The 21,958-nt window shown below is 47.3% G+C and overlaps 1 protein-coding gene across 1 annotated transcript; it reads right to left on the bottom strand.

Annotated features, from left to right (window-relative positions):
• Positions 1-1,456: 1,456 nt before the first annotated feature.
• skap2 (src kinase associated phosphoprotein 2) lies at positions 1,457-19,762 on the bottom strand. Its single transcript, XM_056286674.1, has 13 exons — positions 19,650-19,762; positions 17,799-17,904; positions 17,648-17,673; positions 17,447-17,545; positions 16,380-16,460; positions 15,633-15,716; positions 15,324-15,448; positions 14,885-14,948; positions 14,590-14,703; positions 14,270-14,344; positions 13,469-13,581; positions 1,826-1,932; positions 1,457-1,635 (listed from the first exon to the last, which is right to left on the bottom strand). The coding sequence occupies exons 1-12, from the start codon at positions 19,687-19,689 to the stop codon at positions 1,840-1,842; spliced, it is 1,020 nt and encodes a 339-aa protein (XP_056142649.1). The 5' UTR covers positions 19,690-19,762; the 3' UTR covers positions 1,457-1,635; positions 1,826-1,839.
• Between the last annotated feature and the right edge of the window lie 2,196 nt (positions 19,763-21,958).

Raw genomic sequence — 21,958 nt, 5'->3', positions numbered from 1 at the left:
AGTTTTCATTTTCTGCATTTCAAACTCGTATTTTGTGACTACGACGATCTGTTTACCAGCCGAAAGGAATGTGGAGAAAATCTGAATATATGTGGGCTCTAACAAAGCAACTTAGGGGAAACGGTCTATATTTGTGTGGGACATTGAAGATTCAGAGGGTTTTCAAAGACTAGCACAATGAGCAGTGGGATTATAGTGTAACGTGCACGGATAAGTAGACACGTGCACGTTGGCCGCTGACTGGCGGGTCGGACCCTTTAGTCGACTGGTTAACGTTGTCGCCTGCGGAGTGGGAGGCGGAGTGGGAGACATGGGTTCGCGTCCCGGCTGTGGCGACGGTCTCCCAGACTGCCCCCCGAATCCGCTACAATATTTTAGTAAACTCCGAAAACTGTGCAAGAAGAGAAGTGGAGCATCAATAAAATAAGAATAAAACAAAATACAGTGAAATTTGAGGGGGGGGGGGAAGAGAAGGTATATCCCAATAAATACCAATGAACAATATGCAGTTATATACAAATACAAGTGTGCAAATAGTCTGTATAAGTAATGAGGAACATGTGGCAGATGTAAATTGGCAGACTTGTAAGGACGCCAGTGTGGTCCTGTAAGGTTGGAGGTGAAAAACATTCCACCATAGAGGCTTTTGTGGGGTCGGGGGGGGGGGGTCTTTATTACATCTTCTGCGATCTGTTCATGTGAAATGTCCCCTTCTCCAATCAAAGACTCTGGTACACCTACATCAATTGTAGTAACTTCCTTTAGTGAGACCTAATTTTCTGTGTCACTAATGTTTACCTTAATTATTTAACGTTGTTGTTTGGGTGAAAGGGTGCTTTGATAAATTACTCAAGGCTTTCTGGCTCAAAAAGGTGAAACAAAGCAATCCTTCTGTGGTATTTGTCCCTTTAAGCATCCTGGCAGAAGCCGTCTATGACCTCTGGAGAGCCTCTATTGCCACCTTGTGGCTCACCATGGGTCCAAAAACCTCTGCCAAGGAGGTGAGGATATTGCCTTTATCTGTCAACAAGACATCCCAAAAAATGGATGGATGGATTCTCGATATTTTGCAAACAGATGCACCTTAGGCAGAGGAACAACTCACTAGATTTCAGGGGTGGAAAATATTGAGTCTATACTTTTTGGGGATATTTATCTGTTGTTGTTTTTTTCTGAAAAAAATATCCTCGTGGAAATGAATTGCCAAATGTTTGGAATCTCCCAAAGTGGGAAGAACTGATGATGGCACATTTCAACTCATGACACTAATTTAAACCACAGTAAATCACCTTGCAAGCACACTCTCTCCAGGGAATGTACTTTCCTCCTCCACCAAGGAGGTAATAATTACACAACACGGGTGTGTGATCTCACTGGGAGGGAAAATGTTCAGCTTTGGCGCTAGTGCTTCTGAGCACACAAGTATTAAAAATGCTTCCATACAACAACCGATGGTTTAAAGCTTTATTCAACTGCCACTTGCAAATACTAAAAATGCTGATTATGATGAATAGAAAATGAACAGAAAATAAATAAAACAGTGCAAAGCAAAATTAGAAAGACGTCTCTTGATTCAACAGCCTTCTCGGGAATCTTATGGAAACGACACAATCATCAGTCTGGCACAGTGGAAAACTGTGGAGGAAATATTCCGGATTACACAACAGAAAAAAACGACTGTAGCAGGGTGTTACATATTAGTCATGTGTTCTCAGCCTGTATTTTTGGACTCTGCATGACCAAGAACTGGCACAGCAGTCGAGCGGTAAAGTGCATTATATCCTTATTCCATTCAAGGTTGTGTTTGGTGGTCTAATCTACTTACACAGGGCATTTCATTTATATGGCGTACAGCTCCATGAGGTAGTCTTTGGGGACGATTCCAATGGTGCCTTCCAGCTCCCCGACCCACCAGCCAAAGCTGTTATACTCCTGGCAGCAAGAGAACAATTCCCATTACCATAACACACCATTAAGCATTAATATTCTCTCTCTCTCTCTCTCTCTCTCTCTCTCTCTCTCTCTCTCTCTCTCTCTCTCTCTCTCTCTCTCTCAACACTTGTCCCTTACCTGAACCAGGGTTCATGATCAGTTTGTATTCACCCTCTAAACACCCTTTTATTGTATGTGCCGTTAAAGTGTGTTAATGTAAAAGCATATTGCATTGCATTTTGATGTGCTGTATGCAGCATGATTGACAGTGACTGAAGTGTGACACAAAGAAGCAGGAAAAGAAGGCAGAAGGCAACGAACTTGGGATGTTTAGAGGTACATAGACAAGCTTAAGTGAAGACTACACGGTGTAGCCTTCACAAGATTTAGCTGGTGTAGTCTACACCAGCTAAATCTCGTACTTGTGACAGTGGAACATGTCGGGTGCATCCCACAGCAACCTACACAAATGAAACAGAAATTTGTCTGGACGAGTATCTCCTTTAGTTATTAAAGAACAACGACATCTTCTGATGGGTTGAGAGACCCGGGGGCCTGTTTCGGAAAGCAGGTTTATCGAACTCTAGAGTTTAATCCTGAACTCTGGGGTTGACCAACTCTGAGCGGTCAAACTCGAGAGTTCTGGGTTTCAGAACAGCCGATCCGGGTTTGTTCAACCAACTCCTGAGTATGTTCTCTCCGAGTTAAGCCCGTGTGCGACGACTATAAAAAGCCGTCATCGATGGAGCGCCGACACTATGATTCACCATGGCAACCGGCGAGAATAAAAAGCCGCCCCGCTTCGCCCCACTGGAGTTAGAAATATTATAATGAATGCATATGCAAATTATGAGTATATATTTAAGAAAAAGAGCAATGCAGCAGCAGCAAAAGAACATGAGCTGGTGTGGCAGAAAATTGCTGACTGAGTCAATGCATGAGTATTAAATAAAGAAAAGTTTTATCGAGTGTTCCACTTATTCAACATTATATATATATATATATATATATATATACCCACACACACACACACACACACACACACACAGCTGCCCAACAGGCACCAACTGAAGATGAAATATAAAAATACAGTTCAAACGGGTAAGGTATTTTTACATTTATTTCTGATTTTTCTCCCAATTTAGTGGCCAATCGCTCCCTATTCTAGTTCAAACACCCACCCTCGTACTGCATGCGTTCGCCAACTGCATCTCTCCGGCCGGCAGTTTCGAAGGAGACACCTCGCCACTTCCGTGACAAGGCGAATCCAGGCCGAACCACTGCTTTTTCCCCCACACACACAGAGACGCATTCATGTGACGAACACAAGCCGACCCCCCTCCCCCCCCGAAGACAACACTGCCAGTATTTAATACTGTTTACTTGAAAGCAACACCTACATGCCTTTACACATAAAAAGTCTCCGAATTTGTGCTTCCTGGATATGTTCAAATTTGACCTCCATTACAGCAAATAGAAAAAAGGATGAGGCCCGAAAAACAGGCGGGGGTCCTCCACCCCACCACTCACAGAGGCTGGCGAGATGGCCTTCAGTCAGAACAGTGGTTGACCTACTGCTGAAGGCATCTCTGGAGGAAGCTCATCTGACCCAACTATCCCCCAGGACACAAGGGCCTACATAAGAGGTAGTTATTCAAATGAATGCTTTAAGTACATTCATGACTTTGCCAGTGTTAGCTCAGTGATGCCCACCCATCCACCTTAGACACAACTTGGAACACTGTTTTCTTTTAGCGGTACAATTCTTTATAATTGCTGTTAATCCTTCAGATTCTTAGTTGCACTTCAGACATCTTCATCTATTTTAAGGTAGGTCAGAGTTATATATTTGGAAAACATTGTGACGTGGCTTGGAACACTGCTGTGAAAACAAATTTCAAATTAGGCAGGGCACTTTTCCCGGTAAAGTTATAATTTAATTAAATTTTCATTTTCATTACAGGAGGATGACGAAGTCATCTTGTCAGCTGACACAAAGAGGGAAGATACAGGGAAGCCTATTGAGGTTTACTCCTTAAAAATAACATCTCTTAACAGTTGAAGATAGTGTTGCAGCATAATAAAACTTGCACCTCTTTCTCTAACAGAGCAATAATGGAAATTACTGGAACATTCCGAGGGCTGAGAAAACTCTTCAGATAAATGATCGATTGTGCCGAAAACCGGTAATGCTCAAACAGATAACCATCGGCGAGGTCTGATCACCTTCTCCTGACGGAGATTTCTGCAGCGTATTTGTGCTTCAATACCAACTGGCTCTTCAAGAAAAGGACACATCATGTATGACACTTCCCTCAGTCTGCAGGCTTCAGCTAATGAGGAGTTGACACTCGGGGTTAGCTGAAGAAACCCCGCCAGCGAGCAAGTTAACTTCACGGGGTATGTTGCCATAGTAACTGACTCACCGTTAAGCTGAACTGGCTTTGTGAAGCCAAAAACTCAGTTTCCTTCAACTCGGAGTCAACTGAGTTTTCACTAAACTCACTTTCTGTGACAGGGCCCTGGAGTACATCTCAAGTCTCTTATTTGATATTTCCTCGGTCCTCGAACCTCGCTTGAACCGAAGTAGTTCTGGTCTGCCATTTTGAAGGCTGTCCCAAGGCTCTTGTTCCTGCTCTGAGGAGCGAGGAGTGAGGTGGGATCTCTGAGGAGCCATGAGCGAGGATACACAAGACCAGCCTTCCTGCAAGACTTTCAGCTGAACGCCATGACGTATCATTACTCTGCCCCGCACACCTGGCACATTGAGCAAGATGGCGGATAACAGCACAAGTTTTAAGGGCTCATTATTTTCTGCTTTGATATAGGTAAGGCAAGAAGATGGGGAACCTAAAGATGTGTTTGTGTGTCATTAACAGCGACGGCAGACGCTGGCGGCTTATGCAGCAGATCCAGCTGTGGCACCGTCATCAGAAACGGACACGATGCTTCAGAGGAAAGGATGTCTCGTTTCTCTAAAAACACTTTCCCTCGTTTCTTCTCTCCTTGCATCGCATCTCTCAATGCATCACCAACCAGGACTGCTCAGAAGAGTCGGGCCGGATACAATTGGGGGGAGGAAATCCAGAAAATTGATAAATAAATAATAAGTCATTACTTTTGAAGCATTGACAAACCAAAGCAAGTTCATACTGACAAAAGGTGTAGGCTGAAGCCTTAGCTTATTACACCTCCACTTTTACACTATTTTGTAGAAGTCCCTTTAGCGTTATACACTGGAAATGAAAGAAAAAAGGAAAGAAGGACAATCAGAACTATTTTTGATGTTTGCATCTATCTTTTTGACATGTATTCACCTCGATCATTTGGTGTAAGGTGACCGTAAAACTCAGTCCGAGCTGTCTTAAGTCAGTCTTTTTCTCGTCTTGAAGCTCTGATAAACTCAAACATGATTAATATTAATCTACGTCTTTAGTCTTGGCTCACGCAGATGGTGAAGTTCAATGATGGGAACGCTGTCAAAAACCAACAGGTGCACTCTCTCCAGCACAGGAAGCAGCAAACCGGGTAGCCAGTAAACAACATGGTCGGGACTCCGGGGAGGCGCCACAAGTCTCGATTCTCTTGGGCGGTAGAAAAGGAGGAGACACTGGTGGAGTTGTGGAGTGAACTAGAGTGCCTCTTTGACGTGTCCTCCCATTTGGGTCATGAGAGAGTGGAGAAGGGAAAAAAAAACCTTCTGTTTATGCTCCATTGTTCAACAGTTTTTCTTCCTGTAAATTTCCATCAGGAGCAGGATGGGAAATAATCTCAAAAGGAATCTCGTTGTAGTCTTGTAAACAGTGACCTTTCAAGATCCTCAGTCTTTGCAAAATCTTAGTCTGGAATTAAAAGCTCAGTGACTTATGATATATTGTCTTTAGATGTAAGAGGGTGTCAGATTTAAGTCTTTTCAAAGTCTTCTAGGGTATGGTAGGTATAAGAGACTTGAGATATACCCCAGGTCAACAACCACCGGGGGCTGGAAATTGACGCCGATGCTGATTTGCCTTAGACTGCAGTTCCAACCAGGCCACTAGGTGGCTGGCTCCAAAAAAGAATTTCCGGTCCAGCGTAAATCAACGAGAGAATTCCTACCTTTTAAAAAAAATAAATCTTTGAAGCTGAGGTCTCAATCCCTAATTCCAAGTCTGGCACACGGTGTGAGGGTGGTTATTCGAAAATCGATGCTCCATTAAGAAGACGTTAAAGGCAAAAGTGGCATCTTGAGGTGTGTCTGCCTTGATTGACAGTTCTATATTCCTGTCTGCCACTGAAGGTCACACCCCAGCTCCGACCCGTTGCCCAAATTTGGATTTTACGGCTCCAACAACTGACAAGATGGTGTCGAACATAAAGCCAAACTTCAGCCTTCAGAAACCAATGGGTGACATCACAGGCAAGACGTCCAGCTTTTTTTTTTTACAGTCTGGACTGGACAAGCTCCATAACAGAGGGGGGGGGGGGCAGTGTTCTGCATGGAGGCCAAAGTCCCTGTTGCTGTGACCTTGAGGAGGAGCAAGATGACTAACAAATGATGAGGACGGAAAATAATGGAGAGCGGAAACTGTTCCATAACATCACCTGCTTCTTCTCTCTTCACTCCACCCTCTCCCGTTCTCCTTCCTTATCGTTCAACTTCTCAACAAAAAAACAAAAAAGGGGGGGGGGACCCCATCCCCAGCCCCATTTTACAACTCAACTTTCCGACCATCCCTGCTCCAATTTTGAGAACGTGCGCTTCCCTCCATTCCGCTAGAAGGCCTCGGCGTTGATGGAGGACGCCGGGTGTAAATCTGCCACGGCGTGACAGGTAATGGCTTCAAATGGCTGTCAGCACGCCGAGATGTAAGGAAGGCACTGTGGGGAGAGATCCGGGACCGCCAGAGAATACCCGTCTCCCCTCAGCCGAACGCCTGACCTCACATCAAAGTCTTCCCAGGACATGAATCATGCTCGCAGTCACGTGCTTTAATGTCGGGGGGGGGGGGCTGCAGAGTGTTTCAGATCCATGGCAAAATCGCAGGACCGAGAAAGCGACAGCATGTCTCTCTCTTCCATCGGGGGTGGGGGGTGGGGGGGCAGTCTTTGTAGTGGAAAAGGCGAGATGAGGCAAAAGAAGCGGCCGGCATTGACTGCTGTCTTGTAACAGGGCGGTCCGTCATCCCGCACGGCTTTATTTGGGCTTTGCGTCATTACAACACAGCGAGACAGCGGCGCGGGCGTGGCAGGGGGTAATTAGCAGCCCTGAATAATTAACGGCAAATTAAAGCTGAAAACATCAATAAGTCCAAGATGCAAACAGTAAACGTCACATCCATTTCACCTAAGGGCCACGGGGATGAAAATGGTACTTTGTCCAACCCCCCCCCGAAGGATAGTGTAGCAAATCAGCTGCAGAGCTGTGTGTGTGTGTGTGTGTGTGTGTGTGTGTGTGTGTGTGTGTGTGTGTTAGTGTGTGTGTGTGTGTGTGTGTGTGTGTGTGTGTGTGTGTGTATATATTGACAGAGAGAGAGAATACACAGAAAGGGAGAGCGAGAAATAAAAAAGGGGCATGCCTGTGTGTGCGTTTGTATGCATGTGTGCACATATATGCGTGTGCATGTGTGCACACGGGAGTGGCTGGGTTGGCTGGAGTGTGTGTTGTTTGCGCGTCTGTGTGTGTACATTGTGACTTCCTGCAGCTTTTTTTCCGTGCATATGCATGTCTGTTTGCGTGTGGGTAAATGTGTGTGTTTGTGTCGGTTTATGTATACAGTATGTTTAGTGCCTTTGTTGTGTGTGTGTGTGTGTGTGTGTGTGTGTGTGTGTGTGTGTGTGTGTGTGTGTGTGTGTGTGTGTGTGTGTGTGTACACACTGTGACTTCCTGCAGCTTGTGCTTTGAAAGTGGTAACACCTCATTGTGTAGCTCTGCCCTGCAGTCAGTGGCTGACAGGTCGGTCATGCTTGGCCTGGTGTGCAGTGCAACACATATGCAGAGGTGTGGAAGACTAATGAGGGGTCTGAGGAAGTGAACACGGACCCCACACTGTGAAAAGGCGCACACCGACACGAGCTCAACAAAGTTGGCGGACACCGCTGGTCCCACAACTTAAACAATTTGTTCCTAATGACTGAGTTACCCCAGACCTGTACTGTACATACCGACGGTACATATTTCCACCTGAATATAATCTCATTAACATTATTACTCAGTGCATTTTTCTCAATGAAAACGACTATATATATGATGGAGAGACATAACTTTGGATTTCCACACCATTGTAAAGTTGTGATTATTATACATAAAGTATTCTTTGTATTTGTATTTTCACTGTCTGGTCTGGATCGGCCACCAAACAGGACAGGGACGGACTACAACGGACAGTTAGGTCTGCAAAGAAAAAACCATTAGGGTCAACCTGCCCTCCATTCAGGACTTGTACCCCTCCAGACTCAGGAAATGGGCAGCCAACATCACTGCAGACCCATCACACCCTGGTCATAACCTGTTCCAACTCCTCCCCTCTGGTAGGCGCTACAGAGCACTGTACCCCGAAACAACCAGATATTAAAACACCTTCTCAAATAACTCCAATAAATCCAGCCATGTTATATATACACTATACTGTATATTGTATGTATGCTGGTACACTCCATCATGTCCATCTACCTCAGACATGCATGTGAGTAACCTGCTAACATTTATTTCAGCATCTCTGATATATTCTCTGCATCATTGCACTTTATCACCTCTTATTTCACCTGTATAAGTCAATCTTTGTGTATATATCTGAAGATTGTTGTGCTGTGTTGTTATTTTATGTTAAGTACACAGAGAGCCACGAAACCGGAGTCAAATTCCATGTATGTGCAAATCTACATGGCCAATAAACATGATTCTGATTCTGGTATTTTTGTAAACTTGGCATGCCAGCTCGTTCATGGATATAGCATTTTTCACTGTTTCACCACCTCTTGTATGCATAGACTTTAATGATACTGTCTTTTGCATTTGATACTATTGATCATGGTTTACTAATGAAGAAACTAGAGAGATATGGTATTAGAGGGATAGCATACTCATGGCTAAGAAGTTACCTTGATGGTCAGAATCAGAATCAGAATACTTTATCCATCCCCGAGGGGAAATTGGGTAGATATCAATATGTACAAATTCATAACATCAAAACTGATTTGTTGAAGGTTACTTGTGGGGTTCCACAAGGTTCAGTGCTAGACCCTATACTGTTTGTATCATGTATAAATTATATTTGTAGAGTGTCTAAATTGTTAAGATTTATTCTATTTGCTGACAACACTAATTTATATTGCACCAGGAAAAGTTTGGAATAGCTTGTGAATATAATAGACAGGGAATTGAAAGTCTTAAAGAAATAATAATCCCTTTACAGAGCGCTTTTCAAGGTACACCAAGACGCTTTACATAAGTTAAAGTAAACATAAAACCAACACACTAAAAGGATATAACACACAACATTAATCACAAATAAAAAGCAATTCTGAAAAGCTGAGTTTTGATTAATGATTTTAACGTGGACAGATCGGTGAAGTCTCTGATGTATTTGGGGAGGGAGTTCCAGAGGGAGGGGGCAGCTATGGAGAAGGCTCTATTGCCCCAGGTCCAGTGCTTGGTCCTGTGTGGTGGAGACAGGAGGTTGGTATTGGATGAATGACGACTACAGAAAGAAGTATGGTAGTGGAGCAGGTCAGTGAGGTAGGAGGGGCCTGGTTATGGAGGGCTTTGTGAGTGAGGAGAAAGACTCTGAATTGGATCTGTTGTGGGTCAGGTAGGCAGTGGAGGTTCTGCAGGACAAGAGTGATGTGGTCATGAGAGCAGGAGTGGGTGAGCAGGTAAGCAGCAGAGTTCTGGATGTACTGGAGTTTGTTTAGGACTTTGGATGATGAGCCATAGAAAATGCTGTTGCAGTAGTCAATTCCGGATATGATGAAGGCATGGGTTAAAGTTTCAGCAGCAGAGAAGGAGAGTGATGGGCAGAGAGGAGCTTTGTTTTTTAAGTGGAAAAATGCAGTTCTGGTGATTTGACTGGCTTGTTCAAAGGAGAGGTTGCTGTCGAAAATTATTCCGAGGTTGTGGATGTGTGAGGAGGGAGACAGAGTGGAGTTATTGATGGTGCAGCAAAAGTTGTGAGTGATTTTGGTAAGGCTCAGATTTATCACAATTCAGTTTGAGGAAGTTGGCTTGCATTTCATTTCAGTGAGGCAGTTGGTCAGACTGGAGTAAGTTGTAGTGGTGATGGATTTAGTGGCGATGTAGAGCTGGACGTCATCGGCGTAGCAGTGGAAGTGGAGACCATGACGATGTATGATTTTTACCAAGGGGGAGCATGTAAAGAATGAACAGGAGAGGACCAAGCACTGAAAATTGGACGACGACTTGGGACAGAGGAGCAGTGAAGGAGGTGCAGTTGTTAATGCTGATGAACTGTTTTCTGTTTGTGAGATATGACTTTAGCCAGGAGAGGGCAGTGCCGGTGATGTTGAGGGAGGATTCAAGGTGGGAGAGAAGAATGGTGTGGTTGATGGTGTCGATGCTGCAGTGAGGTCTAGGAGGATGAGAACGCTGAGGTGGCCAGAGTCTGAGGAGAGGAGGAGGTCGCTGGTGACTTTAAGGAGGGCTGTTTCTGTGCCGAGCTGCGAGTGGACACCGGATTGAAATGGTTCGAACAGGTCGTTGGAGATGAGGTGAGCTTTGAGTTGGGAGGCGACAACACATTGCAGTATTTTTGACTAAAAGGGGAGATGGGCCAGAAATTGCTCATGACATCAGGGTTGAGTCCACGTTTTTTGAGGATGGGGTGACAGCAGCCAGTTTACATGTATGGGGGACTCAACCAGAGCTGAAGGTGGAGTTAACAGATTTCTGTGATGAGTGAGGAGATAGCTGGGAGACGGTCCTTAACAAGACTGGATGGAATCGGATCCAGAAGACAAGTGGCGTTTCTCATTCCTACCATAAGGTTTGACAGCTCCATTGAATAAAACAAAGTTGGTAGTTGGTAATTTGCAAATCAATAATCAACTAAAAATTATGATCAATTATGTTGAAATAGAAAGACTATGAAAATAAGTTCTGGGCGTGATAACTGATAATAATTTATGTTGGAAACCACACATAAATAATGTTAAAACAAAAATGCCTAAAACCATCGCAGTATTGTATAAACCTAACGATATCTTGAATCCAAACTCACGATATAGACGGTAATTTGATGTCTTACTGTTATGTATTTATTTCTATGTGTATTTCTTTTGGAAAACTGTTGCTGAGAATTTTTGTTAATAAGAACCAAAACAAATTACTACTACTACCACTAATTATACTCTCTGCATTATACACGCAGACCATTACTTTTTAAACTTCTTTCCATAAATTTTACATCATGTCCAAATGTCACGGTGAACAACGCATCGAGACAAATTGCTGGTAATGGGAAAAGTTATTCGGCAAGTCGAACAGGTTCTGGCGCAGATAAAAGGACGAGCGCACGTTGTCGGACAGCGAGGAGCCGGAAGATCGACGACCATGGAAACTGGAATACCACTCCATAATGTTTGCATAATGGACAGAGTTAGCGCCCTACTGAACCCTGCGGCCACTTTGGCCAAAAGCTGCAGCTTGTGAATGGCTTCATGTGCTGTGAGGCGTGCCGCTTATCCTGACAACACTCTCAGTCAGCCAGGCCTACTGGCTTAAGGCCTGGCTGGGAGGGATGGGGGGGGGGGGGGTTATGGGTATGGGGGGGGGGTCTTGTGGCTCTAATAGTAGTAAAGAAACACTACAGCTATTCCTAGACTGTGGAATGGAGGTGGGACGCAGGAAAGAGAGAGAAAGGAGAATAAAAGGGGGAGGGGGAGGGGTGGTCGGCTGTCCCCCCTTCAGCTGCAGCTGGCTGCTGCAGTCCAGACAGGTTTTATGGTCATTGCCCTTCCAGCAGGCCACAACCCCCAACACCAAGGTTTCAGCTAATGGCACTCCCAGTCTAAGTGAAAGGGCAGTTCAATTCCTGTTTTGTTTTTTTTTTGTTTTTTTTTGCAAGGTAAGAAAAAGAAAGAAAGAAGGAAGGAAAGTAAGACGGTTGGTCAGTGAGCCTTCATAGATCTGTCCACTATGAGCGCTGATCTTTCCCCAGACAAATAACTGAAAAGGCGGTCAGATAATTCCCCTGATAACAGCAGTTCATCCAAATGACATATTATAATATTATATTAAGTAGTGGACTTTAATGAAGGCTTTAGAGTTCACTTCTTTTTTTTTAATTGTCATGGCTCGTAGTAGCCACTAGATGGCAGAATTGAATTTGAAAAAGCAGCCAACCGTGCGCCGCCCTGCATTCACGGGAGACGGTAAAGAGGCTAATGTGAAACAGAAAACAAAGCCCGTCTCTTCTGAGCACGCGCCACACACCTTCATAGACCGGTGCTCCGTAAAGCATCGCCACAAACACAACACAATCCCTCACCCACCTATTCGCCCTGGGATGTTCGACAACACGCTGGTCGAACGTATCACAACCAGATTCAATACCATGTCAAGGAAGTCAGTACCCTAATATGGACTCACGTTCACCCTGTGTGCACTCACACACACACACACACACAACATGGGATAAGAGAGCATGTGCGTAACGTAAATACGTCTTTTTGTCGCCACCTTTAACCCCTCCCGATGTAAGCGCACCCTTTCTTTCAGCGCCTTTTTGTTCATCGATACGCAATATAAAGTGCGACTGATTGATCGCAACACAAGGGCCCTTCTATTTAGTTACATAATAAAAAGGGGGGAAAAGAGCGGCCTTTCAGTGAACCACACCTGGCGCTGGCTCCCGGCCGACAGGCCGCGGAAATTGCGTGTCCACTACACGTCCTCACCTGCTCCGGGGCAGAGCGGCCGACAGCGCCTACGTTTCCTGAGAACACACATTCCTATTAAAGCCCTGCCTGGTGGCGAGGTGAGACAGACGTCTGGGAAGCCTGCGTGTGTGGGTGGGTGTGTGTGTGTGTGTGTGTGTCTGTGTGTGTGTGTGTGTGTGGGCTGACGGCAGGCTCGAACGCCCTGGCATGGCATTAGGGGCAGCGTGCTGAAATTTGTGCAGATGGATGTGATGGAATGGCAGAGCCCGCCAGCCACGCCTGGCCTCCGCCAGCGATGCTAAAAACAGTTTCCGTAGTGACAAAACTAATCCCCCCCCTCATGGCGCTGCGGAGCCAGCTTCTACTGCAGCCCGCCTCTCGCCACGCCGGCAGTCGGCCTCCGGGCGGGGGGCCAGGCACTGCCAGTAAAGATACGGACAGCCAGTTCCCTCAGAGGGTTTGGAAATAGCCCCTGGCTTTAGGGTGGTCCGGTTACCGGCAGGACCTCTCTAAACACCAGAGTCTTGAAACACTTGGGCATAAGTGGGCTTGTGTTAATACTTGGGATCAAGACGCGGCTTGTTTGGGTACAAATCTCTGGATGGGTGGGTGGGTGGGGGGGGTTGGGGGTGGGGGTGGGGGGGGGTTCCTCCCATCGTACCTTGCTCAGGATGTAGATGGCATCCCCGCGTTTGAAGGACAGCTCGTCCAGATGTTCTCCTCTGCAGTCCCATATGCCCTGGTAGTAGTTCTGGTAGTCTGCGCTCTTATTAACTAGTCAGAAAAGACAGCAGAACATTATGATGGATGACATGTACTTCGTTTCTAGCACCGTTCGTCTCCCTCGAGTCTCGACAGGCTACCAGAAGAGGTCATCGCTCCGTTGCAAAGCCAACAGGAGGCAGTGGAGAGCAATAAAAGAGCAGAGAAAAGCCTACGCGGCCAAAAGTCCAGCAAGCAGACTAGCAGGAGACTCTTGGAAAAAACCCCTCGTCTCTGCCTCTTCGCCAGGTCTCTTCCCGCTCCACAGACTGATGTGGGGTATCACAATACATATATGCCCACGATACTGCTAAATTTACCCTATCAATCTGATCCTCGCCGGAGCAGCCCGCCGAGATAATCAGGTTACGTAAACACGGGGACCACTCCCGCTTCACCGGGGTTTGAAAAGCACCACAACGGTGCCGGCGCAATGCAAAGGCACACCTTATTTTAACACCAAAGAGGAAGTAAAAATGGACGTTTCTTTCAACACTGTGCTAACTTTTGACTTTCTGTCCGGGTTTCCCGTGGAACTTCCTCTTTGTAAACACAACTTCTCATTCCTCAAGTGGATTGTAAAGTTATGCCTTCACACACACACACACACACATATACACACACACACACACACACACACACACACACACAAAAGCCTTGTGTGTGTGCAGGCTGGCTTTGACATCGCATTGATGGATACCTGCCACAGGAGCAGCAGGCTTGCTCACTGGCTCCGCTTTTGGAGAAGGCTTTGGCGGGGTGGACATGTCTTCCTCTGCAGGGAGAGACAACAGTGTTGTATTAGCTAATGTTCACCTAAAAGCACACAGTCAGCTCTTCCTCTGAGGGAATTCGGACACAGATCACTTCACAACTACCCACTAGAATTGTGTTAATGTGCTACGGTCCAAAAAATGCCGCTAGAATTGTGTTAACGCGCAAGGGTCCAGCAGGAAAACCTCTCATGTTTGTCCGATTACGATTCACCCGATCATCGGCGAGTCGGTGAGAACGGCTGACCTGGGAGCTCTTCGTAGATGTCGTCATCGATGGGCTCGGGCGCAGCGGCGGGGCCGACGTCGTCGTACATTTCCTGCTCCTCGTCCTCTTCCTCGGGGATGACGCCCGTCATATCTAGGCGAAAGAAGTTGGGTGAGTACACGTATTGCGCGTGGAACCGTGCAGCATGCGCAGCGTTAACGAGGGGGTAAAACACAACGGGGTTCGCCCGTGGCTGGGTTTGACCTTCGTGAGTAAAGGGATGCGCGATGGCCGCCGACGCCGCGGCCCACTTAAAAAAGGCAGCGGTTCGAACCTCTTAAAACGAAGTCGATCTGCTTCACCCAGTCTTCGGCCTCCCTCGCAGACGACGCGCAAAACTGCGTGGAAGAGCAGAGAAACGAAGCCGGAGGGTCAGTCCAACACACAGTTTAAGACACGTATCAATCAACATCAACACAGAAGAGCTCGGGGCATGCTGGGAAATACTCACTGGTACCTTTTTTAAAATATGAGTGTCAGGGTTGAGCCATGGCAGAAGGTTGTGGTGTGAAAGGCATGAATGGACTTAATGAACACCCGGTTTAACGAAGTGAAAGCGGACACACACGGCTCACCGGGGTGTCGTTGTCGTTTCTTTTTAAACATGGTCCCTTTCGAGGCCCCCGTTTGGTGTGCATGAAGGGGCGCATTTAGCACAGCGCAACAACAACAACAACAACAACAAGAGACGCCCAGGTGGGAGTCCGCCTCACCTGGTACGTCCGCTTGTCGGGGGCCGATATCTCGAAGCAGTAGTCTTTCTTCGAGTCTTTCCGTAAGGCGTTGTTCAGTTTGACGGTGTACCCGTCGATGCCGAACTCGCCCTTCTGCTGCTTGTCTGTGAAACGGGAAAAAACATACTGAAAGAAAAGCACACTGAACCCGGCGGAAGACAACGGTCGTGGTGTCATGAAAGCGGGAAACACACGGCATCAAACTAGCGGGCTTCCCTCCGGCAGCACACAGGTCACTGCGGAGCATCTTATGTCACGCTCACGAAAGACCCGGCGTGCTCATCGTACCTTTGTCGCTCCCGTAATAGTAGAACGTATGGCTGCTGAGGGCGCACCACCTCTTCTGCCACTCGGTGCCGAAGAAGCTGTGATCTGCACGGTAAAAACCAAAAGGGGAAGCAAATGAAATGACGGTTTAGCTTGCATTGCCTATAGGGAAAAGCAAAAGACGGGTCGCTTTCTTTCTTTTTTTTGGGGGGGGGGGGGGTTGTACCCATCCAATTACCCCACTCTTCCGAGCCGTCCCGGGTCGCTGCTCCACCCTCGCTGCCGATCCAGGGAGGGCTGCAGACTACCACACGCCTCCTCCGATACATGTGGAGTCGCCGGCCGCTTCTTTTCACCTGATGGTGAGGAGTTTCGCCAGGGGGACGTAGGGGGGAGGGCCCACGCAATCCCCCCCCCTCCAGTTCCCCCTCACCCCAACCGACCAGAGGAGGCGCTAGTGCAGCGACCGGGACGCGTACCCACATCCGGCTTCCCGCCCGCAGACACGGCCAATCGTGTCCGTAGGGGCGCCCGACCAAGCCGGAGGTAACACGGGGATTTGAACCGGCGATCCCCGTGTTGGTAGGCGACGGAACAGACCGCCACGCCACCCGGGATGCCCCTGGGTATGCTTTCTCAATACCGCCTAAAGGGCGTGACATGTCCCTTGTCGTGCTAAAGAGACACTTGGACAGGTACGACCTCCGTTCCACCCACAAAGCCTGTATTGTGTGTGTGTGCTTCTTGTGTGCCGGATGGAGCACGCACCTTTCCTGTGCTTCTCCAGGTATCCCGCTTTAAACACGGAGGGAAGGTCCTGAGCGGCCACCGGCGTCAACTGCTGGGCACCTGGACAGGAGTTCGACATTTTTATCCAAAAAAAAAATCAAACACTTCTGATGACCTATCGAGAGCAGTCATAGGACGGAAAATGAAAGATTTCAACCTCGCCTACTTTTGTCTTTGTCCGCGTGGCAACAACGAATACTGAAAATGTCTTGGCGGAGTGTCTCGTAACCCTAACCCTAACCCTAACCCTAACCCTAACCCTAACCCATTTCATAAAAACCAACGTCAGATAGGGTAACCCTGGTTATGTTACACTGGCTCGGTGAATGAATAGCTACGTCCCAGCTAGGTTCACTAAGACATGGGCGCGCCGCCGGGTTTCGGGAGCTTTCCTGAGCAGAGTGCAACTTCAATGCAAATGTTCAACTGCTGTGTCAAAGTTGCTTTGTGTGAAGGGGAGGCCATAAAACTGGCAGCTGCTTACAGCCCATAAAACCCTGAAGCCCCCTAACCACCATTTCACAAGGCTTTCCCTGATACTCTTACTTTAAAAAAAAAAAGGTTGGGGGGGGGGGGGGGCAAAAAAGTCAATAGAAAAATCTTGCATTGGTTACCATGGCGGTGTGCGCATGGTTGGGACTACTGTACATTGAGGAATGTGTGTTTTGTCAAACTACAGCGATGGTGGTAATTCTGGACCCCCAGACGGTGACTGGGGGTAATAAAGCATGCCCTCGCTGTCAGGGGGGAGGGGGTGAGCGAGGGGAAGGGGGAACAGCAGTTGTGACTCAAATTGCTCCCCAAGTATGTTGCCAAGTTACAGCGGGAATGTCTGCTTCGACCCGCCGGTCCACCAAGAAAGACAAAAGGAAAAAAAATCACTCTCCCTTTTAGGTACACGGACCTGAGGTTTGTATATCCACTCATGCCGGGACGCCCAGTAAAAACTGGTTATCCGTAGCAGCAGTTTGAGATAGTTTCATTCCCAGTATGTACACACTGGGGGTAGGTGGGGTGGGGGGGTAAGAGTTTGTGTCATCCGGTACCTTCGCTGGTCTCCTCGTCTTTGTCCGTTTGCTCTGAATGCAGAGACCCTCCATCGATGTTGCTGTCGACCTCTTCCTCCTCGTCTGAATCCTCTCCACCTGCCGGGCGAGAGCGAGACACTTTATGATACTGAGCATGTATAGCAAATGTAGATGGGGGGGGGGGGGAGATATCAAACAAATAAAAGACTTAAAACTTACCTTTGTCCTTGAAGTCCTGTGGGAATCTGTTTGGGATGTAATAAATCGTATTAGAGCCCCCGTATTTTGCACGAGACCACAAAACAACACGACAGCGGGGACGCTGACGTGCATTTGGCATGAAACGTGCAGGACAATTGTGCATGCATACCCAGATTTAACCGCTTTAATTCGCTTGACGAGGGCGTCGCTCTTCTCCTTTGCCCTCTTGCTCAAATTCTCCCCTTTTAGGCCACTGCAGAGGAAGGTCTCTAGATCTAAAACGGTGGGAGAGATGCAAAAATGCCCATCACTTTTCACCACAATAACCTGGTTCTTACCAGAAGGTTTGAGCTGATTACCAGTCAGAAGTATACTTCTGGCTGAGGGTTTGGGAGGGCAGCTACAGACACGCAACACAAACACCACGGCGGTGCCCTTCAGACAGTTGATGAGGTCGCACCGAAAGGGAAACACCAGCAAAGATCTGGACGTCCTGAGTTGAACTCTGGGTTTAGCAGAGCCGAGGACGCGTGGGCAGATCTGCTCCAGCGAAAAGACAAAATCCACTTCTATCAAGCCGGGGTATTGGTACAGGACGTTTAAGGGGTATATAGTTTAAGGCAGTGTTTCTCAACCCAGTCCTCGAGGAACCCCTATCCTGCAGATTTTCACTGTAACCCTGCATAGGTAGCCCTGCTTGTACTTACTCAACCAGTCATCTCATAGCACTTAATTATGCAAGGTGTGCAAACTCAGACATTCACTGCTGATTGGTTGAATAACTACAAACAGGTACCTGTTCAGGATTGCAAAGAAAATCTGCAGGATAGGGGGTCCTTGAGGACAGGGTTGAGAAACACTGGTTTAAGGTGTTTACCCTTCTGACACATTAGAAACCACAAGTCTGGGTCTGTGATCACTTCAGATGTAGGCCAAGATGAGTTGGCGCGGTAAACCCAGAGCGGTTGGAAACGTGTATTATGACCTAAGTCAGTGTTTCTCAACCGGGGGTCCGCGGACCCCTAGTGGTCCGTGGTGTAATTGCAAGGGGTCCGTGAAAATAAAATATCTTTTAAAAAAAAAGATCCTATGACATTTATAGAAATAGGATTATTTTACTCAAATGTGACCGAGACCTTTATCTACCTAAACTATAAAGGGTAACAGGACTTTTTTTCTCTAATTACATCTGTTTCACAAGTGTAATTTATTGTATTTCAATAAGAGATCTCGCTCCCGTTTGCCTTGTTAAAAGTTACTGCATAAGAATTCTGTTGTTACATCTATCTGAAAGTTACTGAATACATATTCTGTTTTGTTACATATAGTATCTGAAAGTTACTGAATACATATCCTGTTTTGTTACATCTATCTGAAAGTTACTGAATACATATCCTGTTTTGTTACATCTATCTGAAAGTTACTGAATACATATTCTGTTTTGTTACATATATCTAAGTTACAACTGAAAGCTCTTATTTTTGCCCCAAAGACTGAATAAATGCTATAATGCAGTTTCTACTGTTTCTATCAAATTGCAACCCCCCTCCCCCAAGATCAGGTGGAGGGGTCCTCAGGGTAGATCAAAAATACGCAGGGGGGTCCAGGACCCCCAAAAAGGTTGAGAACCACTGACCTAAAGTGACATGGCCTGCTGCCATTACGAGGGCGTGTAAGCCGTTGCACCGGCCGGCCAACTGCCCCTGCGCATGACTGACATGCGGCCTGGTGGGGTTTGCAGCATCTAACCGCAACACCTAACCGTCTGTCGGCGCAGCAGCAGCCAAGCACCATTTCCAAACAACGGTCGGCGTTGTGTAACTTGGCTCTCCATCCCCACGCAGTTAAACGACGGTAACAGTGTGAACTCGGGGGGGGGGTAGGGGAGGGGGGGTCTGTGTCATGGTGGCGCTTCCTCTTTTCCAAACCCCGCCGCGTTTAACAGCGGCTCGACGACGACGGAACAGAGAGAACAGACAAAGGCGGGCGGACGAGACGAGACGCGGCGTCCTCCCGTTACCTGAGACGAGGGTCGTCAGCTCCTCCGGGATCGCCCTCATGCCTGCGGGGGGTGCTCGAGCGGGACTCGGCGGCTCTTACGCAGCGTCCGGCGGCGGCCGAAGAAGGGCTCGAGTGATCCGGAAAGCGTCGGCGGGTTCCGTCAACACGGAAGTCGGAAGCGGCGCGGGCGGTCACAGAGGGAAGAGGAGCCCCGCCGGTCACGCTCGGGGAAACGCGTCGTCCCGCGCCCGCGCGGCGCTCACCTGTTTGCCCGTGCGCGTTCACGTGTGTGTCCGTTCGCCCGTGACGCTGACGGGTCGCGCGACTTTTATCGTTTTCCATCTCGGGTGGATTTCACTCGCACGTGGACGCCGTTCAGACTCGGCGGCTTGTGCTCGGTAGAGTGAGCCGACTGAGGAGCGTCCCGCACTTTAGAAACCCCTTAACAGGAGATTATATGAACCCGATAACGAATATTCCAGCTCCGTCTGCCGAGGAATGAGCAGTGATCTGATGTTGTAGGGTCTGTCTTGTGGATTTGGGGAAATATAGCAGCGCTGAAAGTACGAAAATAAGGCATACCCTTTTAGTCTGAGTGAGCAGTACTCACAAACCTGAGGTGAGCTAATGCAAACAGGAATCGTGTCAAAGGGGCCAAAAAAAGCCTTAATATCAGTGTCCAGTTAGCTTTAAGGTTTTAAAACTCATTTTAATTCCACGTCATTATTTGTTTGGGGTTCTCAGCCCTGTTCTCTGCGGCTACTATGTAACCATGTTGCCTGTGTGCCGAGACCTCGTGTGGCCTGAAAACCCCGAAGAAGAAGAAGAAGACGAAGAAGAAAGAGACATCTATACCTGCCATCTGACGTGTGTTCAGAGAGGATTACAGTGTGGAAGTGCCTGCTGTCTTTTTGTTTACAGAGCTGTCCATCATTCATCAGTCATGTTCTGTCAAACAGTATCATCCAATACACGTTGAAAGAGCGGGCCTTGGAACTGATACAGCCATTGTTTGGGAATACCACTCTCTCTCCTCTCTCTCTCTCTCTCTCTCTCTCTCTCTCTCCACTCTCTCTCTCGCTCTCTGTCTTTCTCTGTCTCTGTGCGCGTGTGCGTGCGTGCGAGAGACCGAGTCACAACTGCAGGTGTGGTAATTCACGTTGTTTGTTTCACTCCAGATTACCTCCAGTAAATTCAGTGAAGAGATTAAATCTGTCACCAGTCTGTAGTAAAATTCACCAAATTTCATATCTATCTATCTATCTATCTATCTATCTATCTATCTATCTATCTATCTATCTATCTATCTATCTACCTATCTGTCTATCTATCTATCTACCGCTACCTGTGTGTGTGTGTGTGTGTGTGTGTGTGTGTGTGATGCTTGCAGCGAGCCGACGCATACAGCCTATTTCACTACTCGTGCTTTACAGCGTTCATAAAACATGTCAATCTTATGGGCTCGTGTTCATAAAGTTTATAACAGTATGAAGCTGTTGAGGTAGACATGACAGGTCACGTGACCCGACATAGGCGCCTGCAGAACAGACAGAAAACAGTTGAAAATTAGTCCCCCCCCCCCCTGTCTCTTTGTTCCTAACGTGCACCCAGAAATACCCGAAAGAGCCCAAATATAATCTGCCCCGGCAACACGGAGCGCTCTGCAAACTGCCAGGCGTGATGAAGATGAAGGGCAGGGGGCCGGCTGCACAGTAACAGTTACATTGTATTTAGTCTGCACATTCTCTTGTCAAACTGTGCCTCCTTGGGTCTTGTTTTGCTACTTATTGACCTGTATTTTTTTTTTAGTGTTTTAATGTTGTTGTGTTCACTGAATGTGCTAATGTCTAGTTTTATTGTGTGATTTTATTGTGTTTTGTTTTAAGTGCTGCTGCCCGGCTGGAGGCACGTGCGAATGAGATGCAAGCTCTCGCTGTGCGTCTCCCTGCTGCGAATAAGGCGAATAAAACAAGACGACGTCATAGAGAGCGGCGCCGTCATTCATCCCATCATATACAGACACACTTTATGATGTCACATCCTGTTTGCCATCTTAGTGGCCAATAAATTCTTCACGGGGCAGAATCAGCTGAACTCTGACCCCTTCCTGACCCGGCAGTGGTTCTACCCTGTTTAGGGAAGGAGATGAGAGACGGCTTGACCTGTGGCCTCTGCGTGTGTGTGTGTGTGTGCAGAGGGAGGGGGGGGTTTGGTATCTAATTTCCCACAAAACACTGAAACTATGTGCTGTCCAGTTTCCTGTCAGTTTTCACAGCACTGATTGAACAGTTCTACTGCTTTGCTCGCACAATTTCTTCATTTGGTCCA

Source organism: Lampris incognitus, chromosome 9, assembly GCF_029633865.1.
Source record: "Lampris incognitus isolate fLamInc1 chromosome 9, fLamInc1.hap2, whole genome shotgun sequence".
Lineage (NCBI taxonomy): Eukaryota > Metazoa > Chordata > Actinopteri > Lampriformes > Lampridae > Lampris > Lampris incognitus.
The sequence above is the reverse complement of the archived record's forward strand: the minus strand, read 5'-3'. Positions and strand labels throughout refer to the sequence as shown.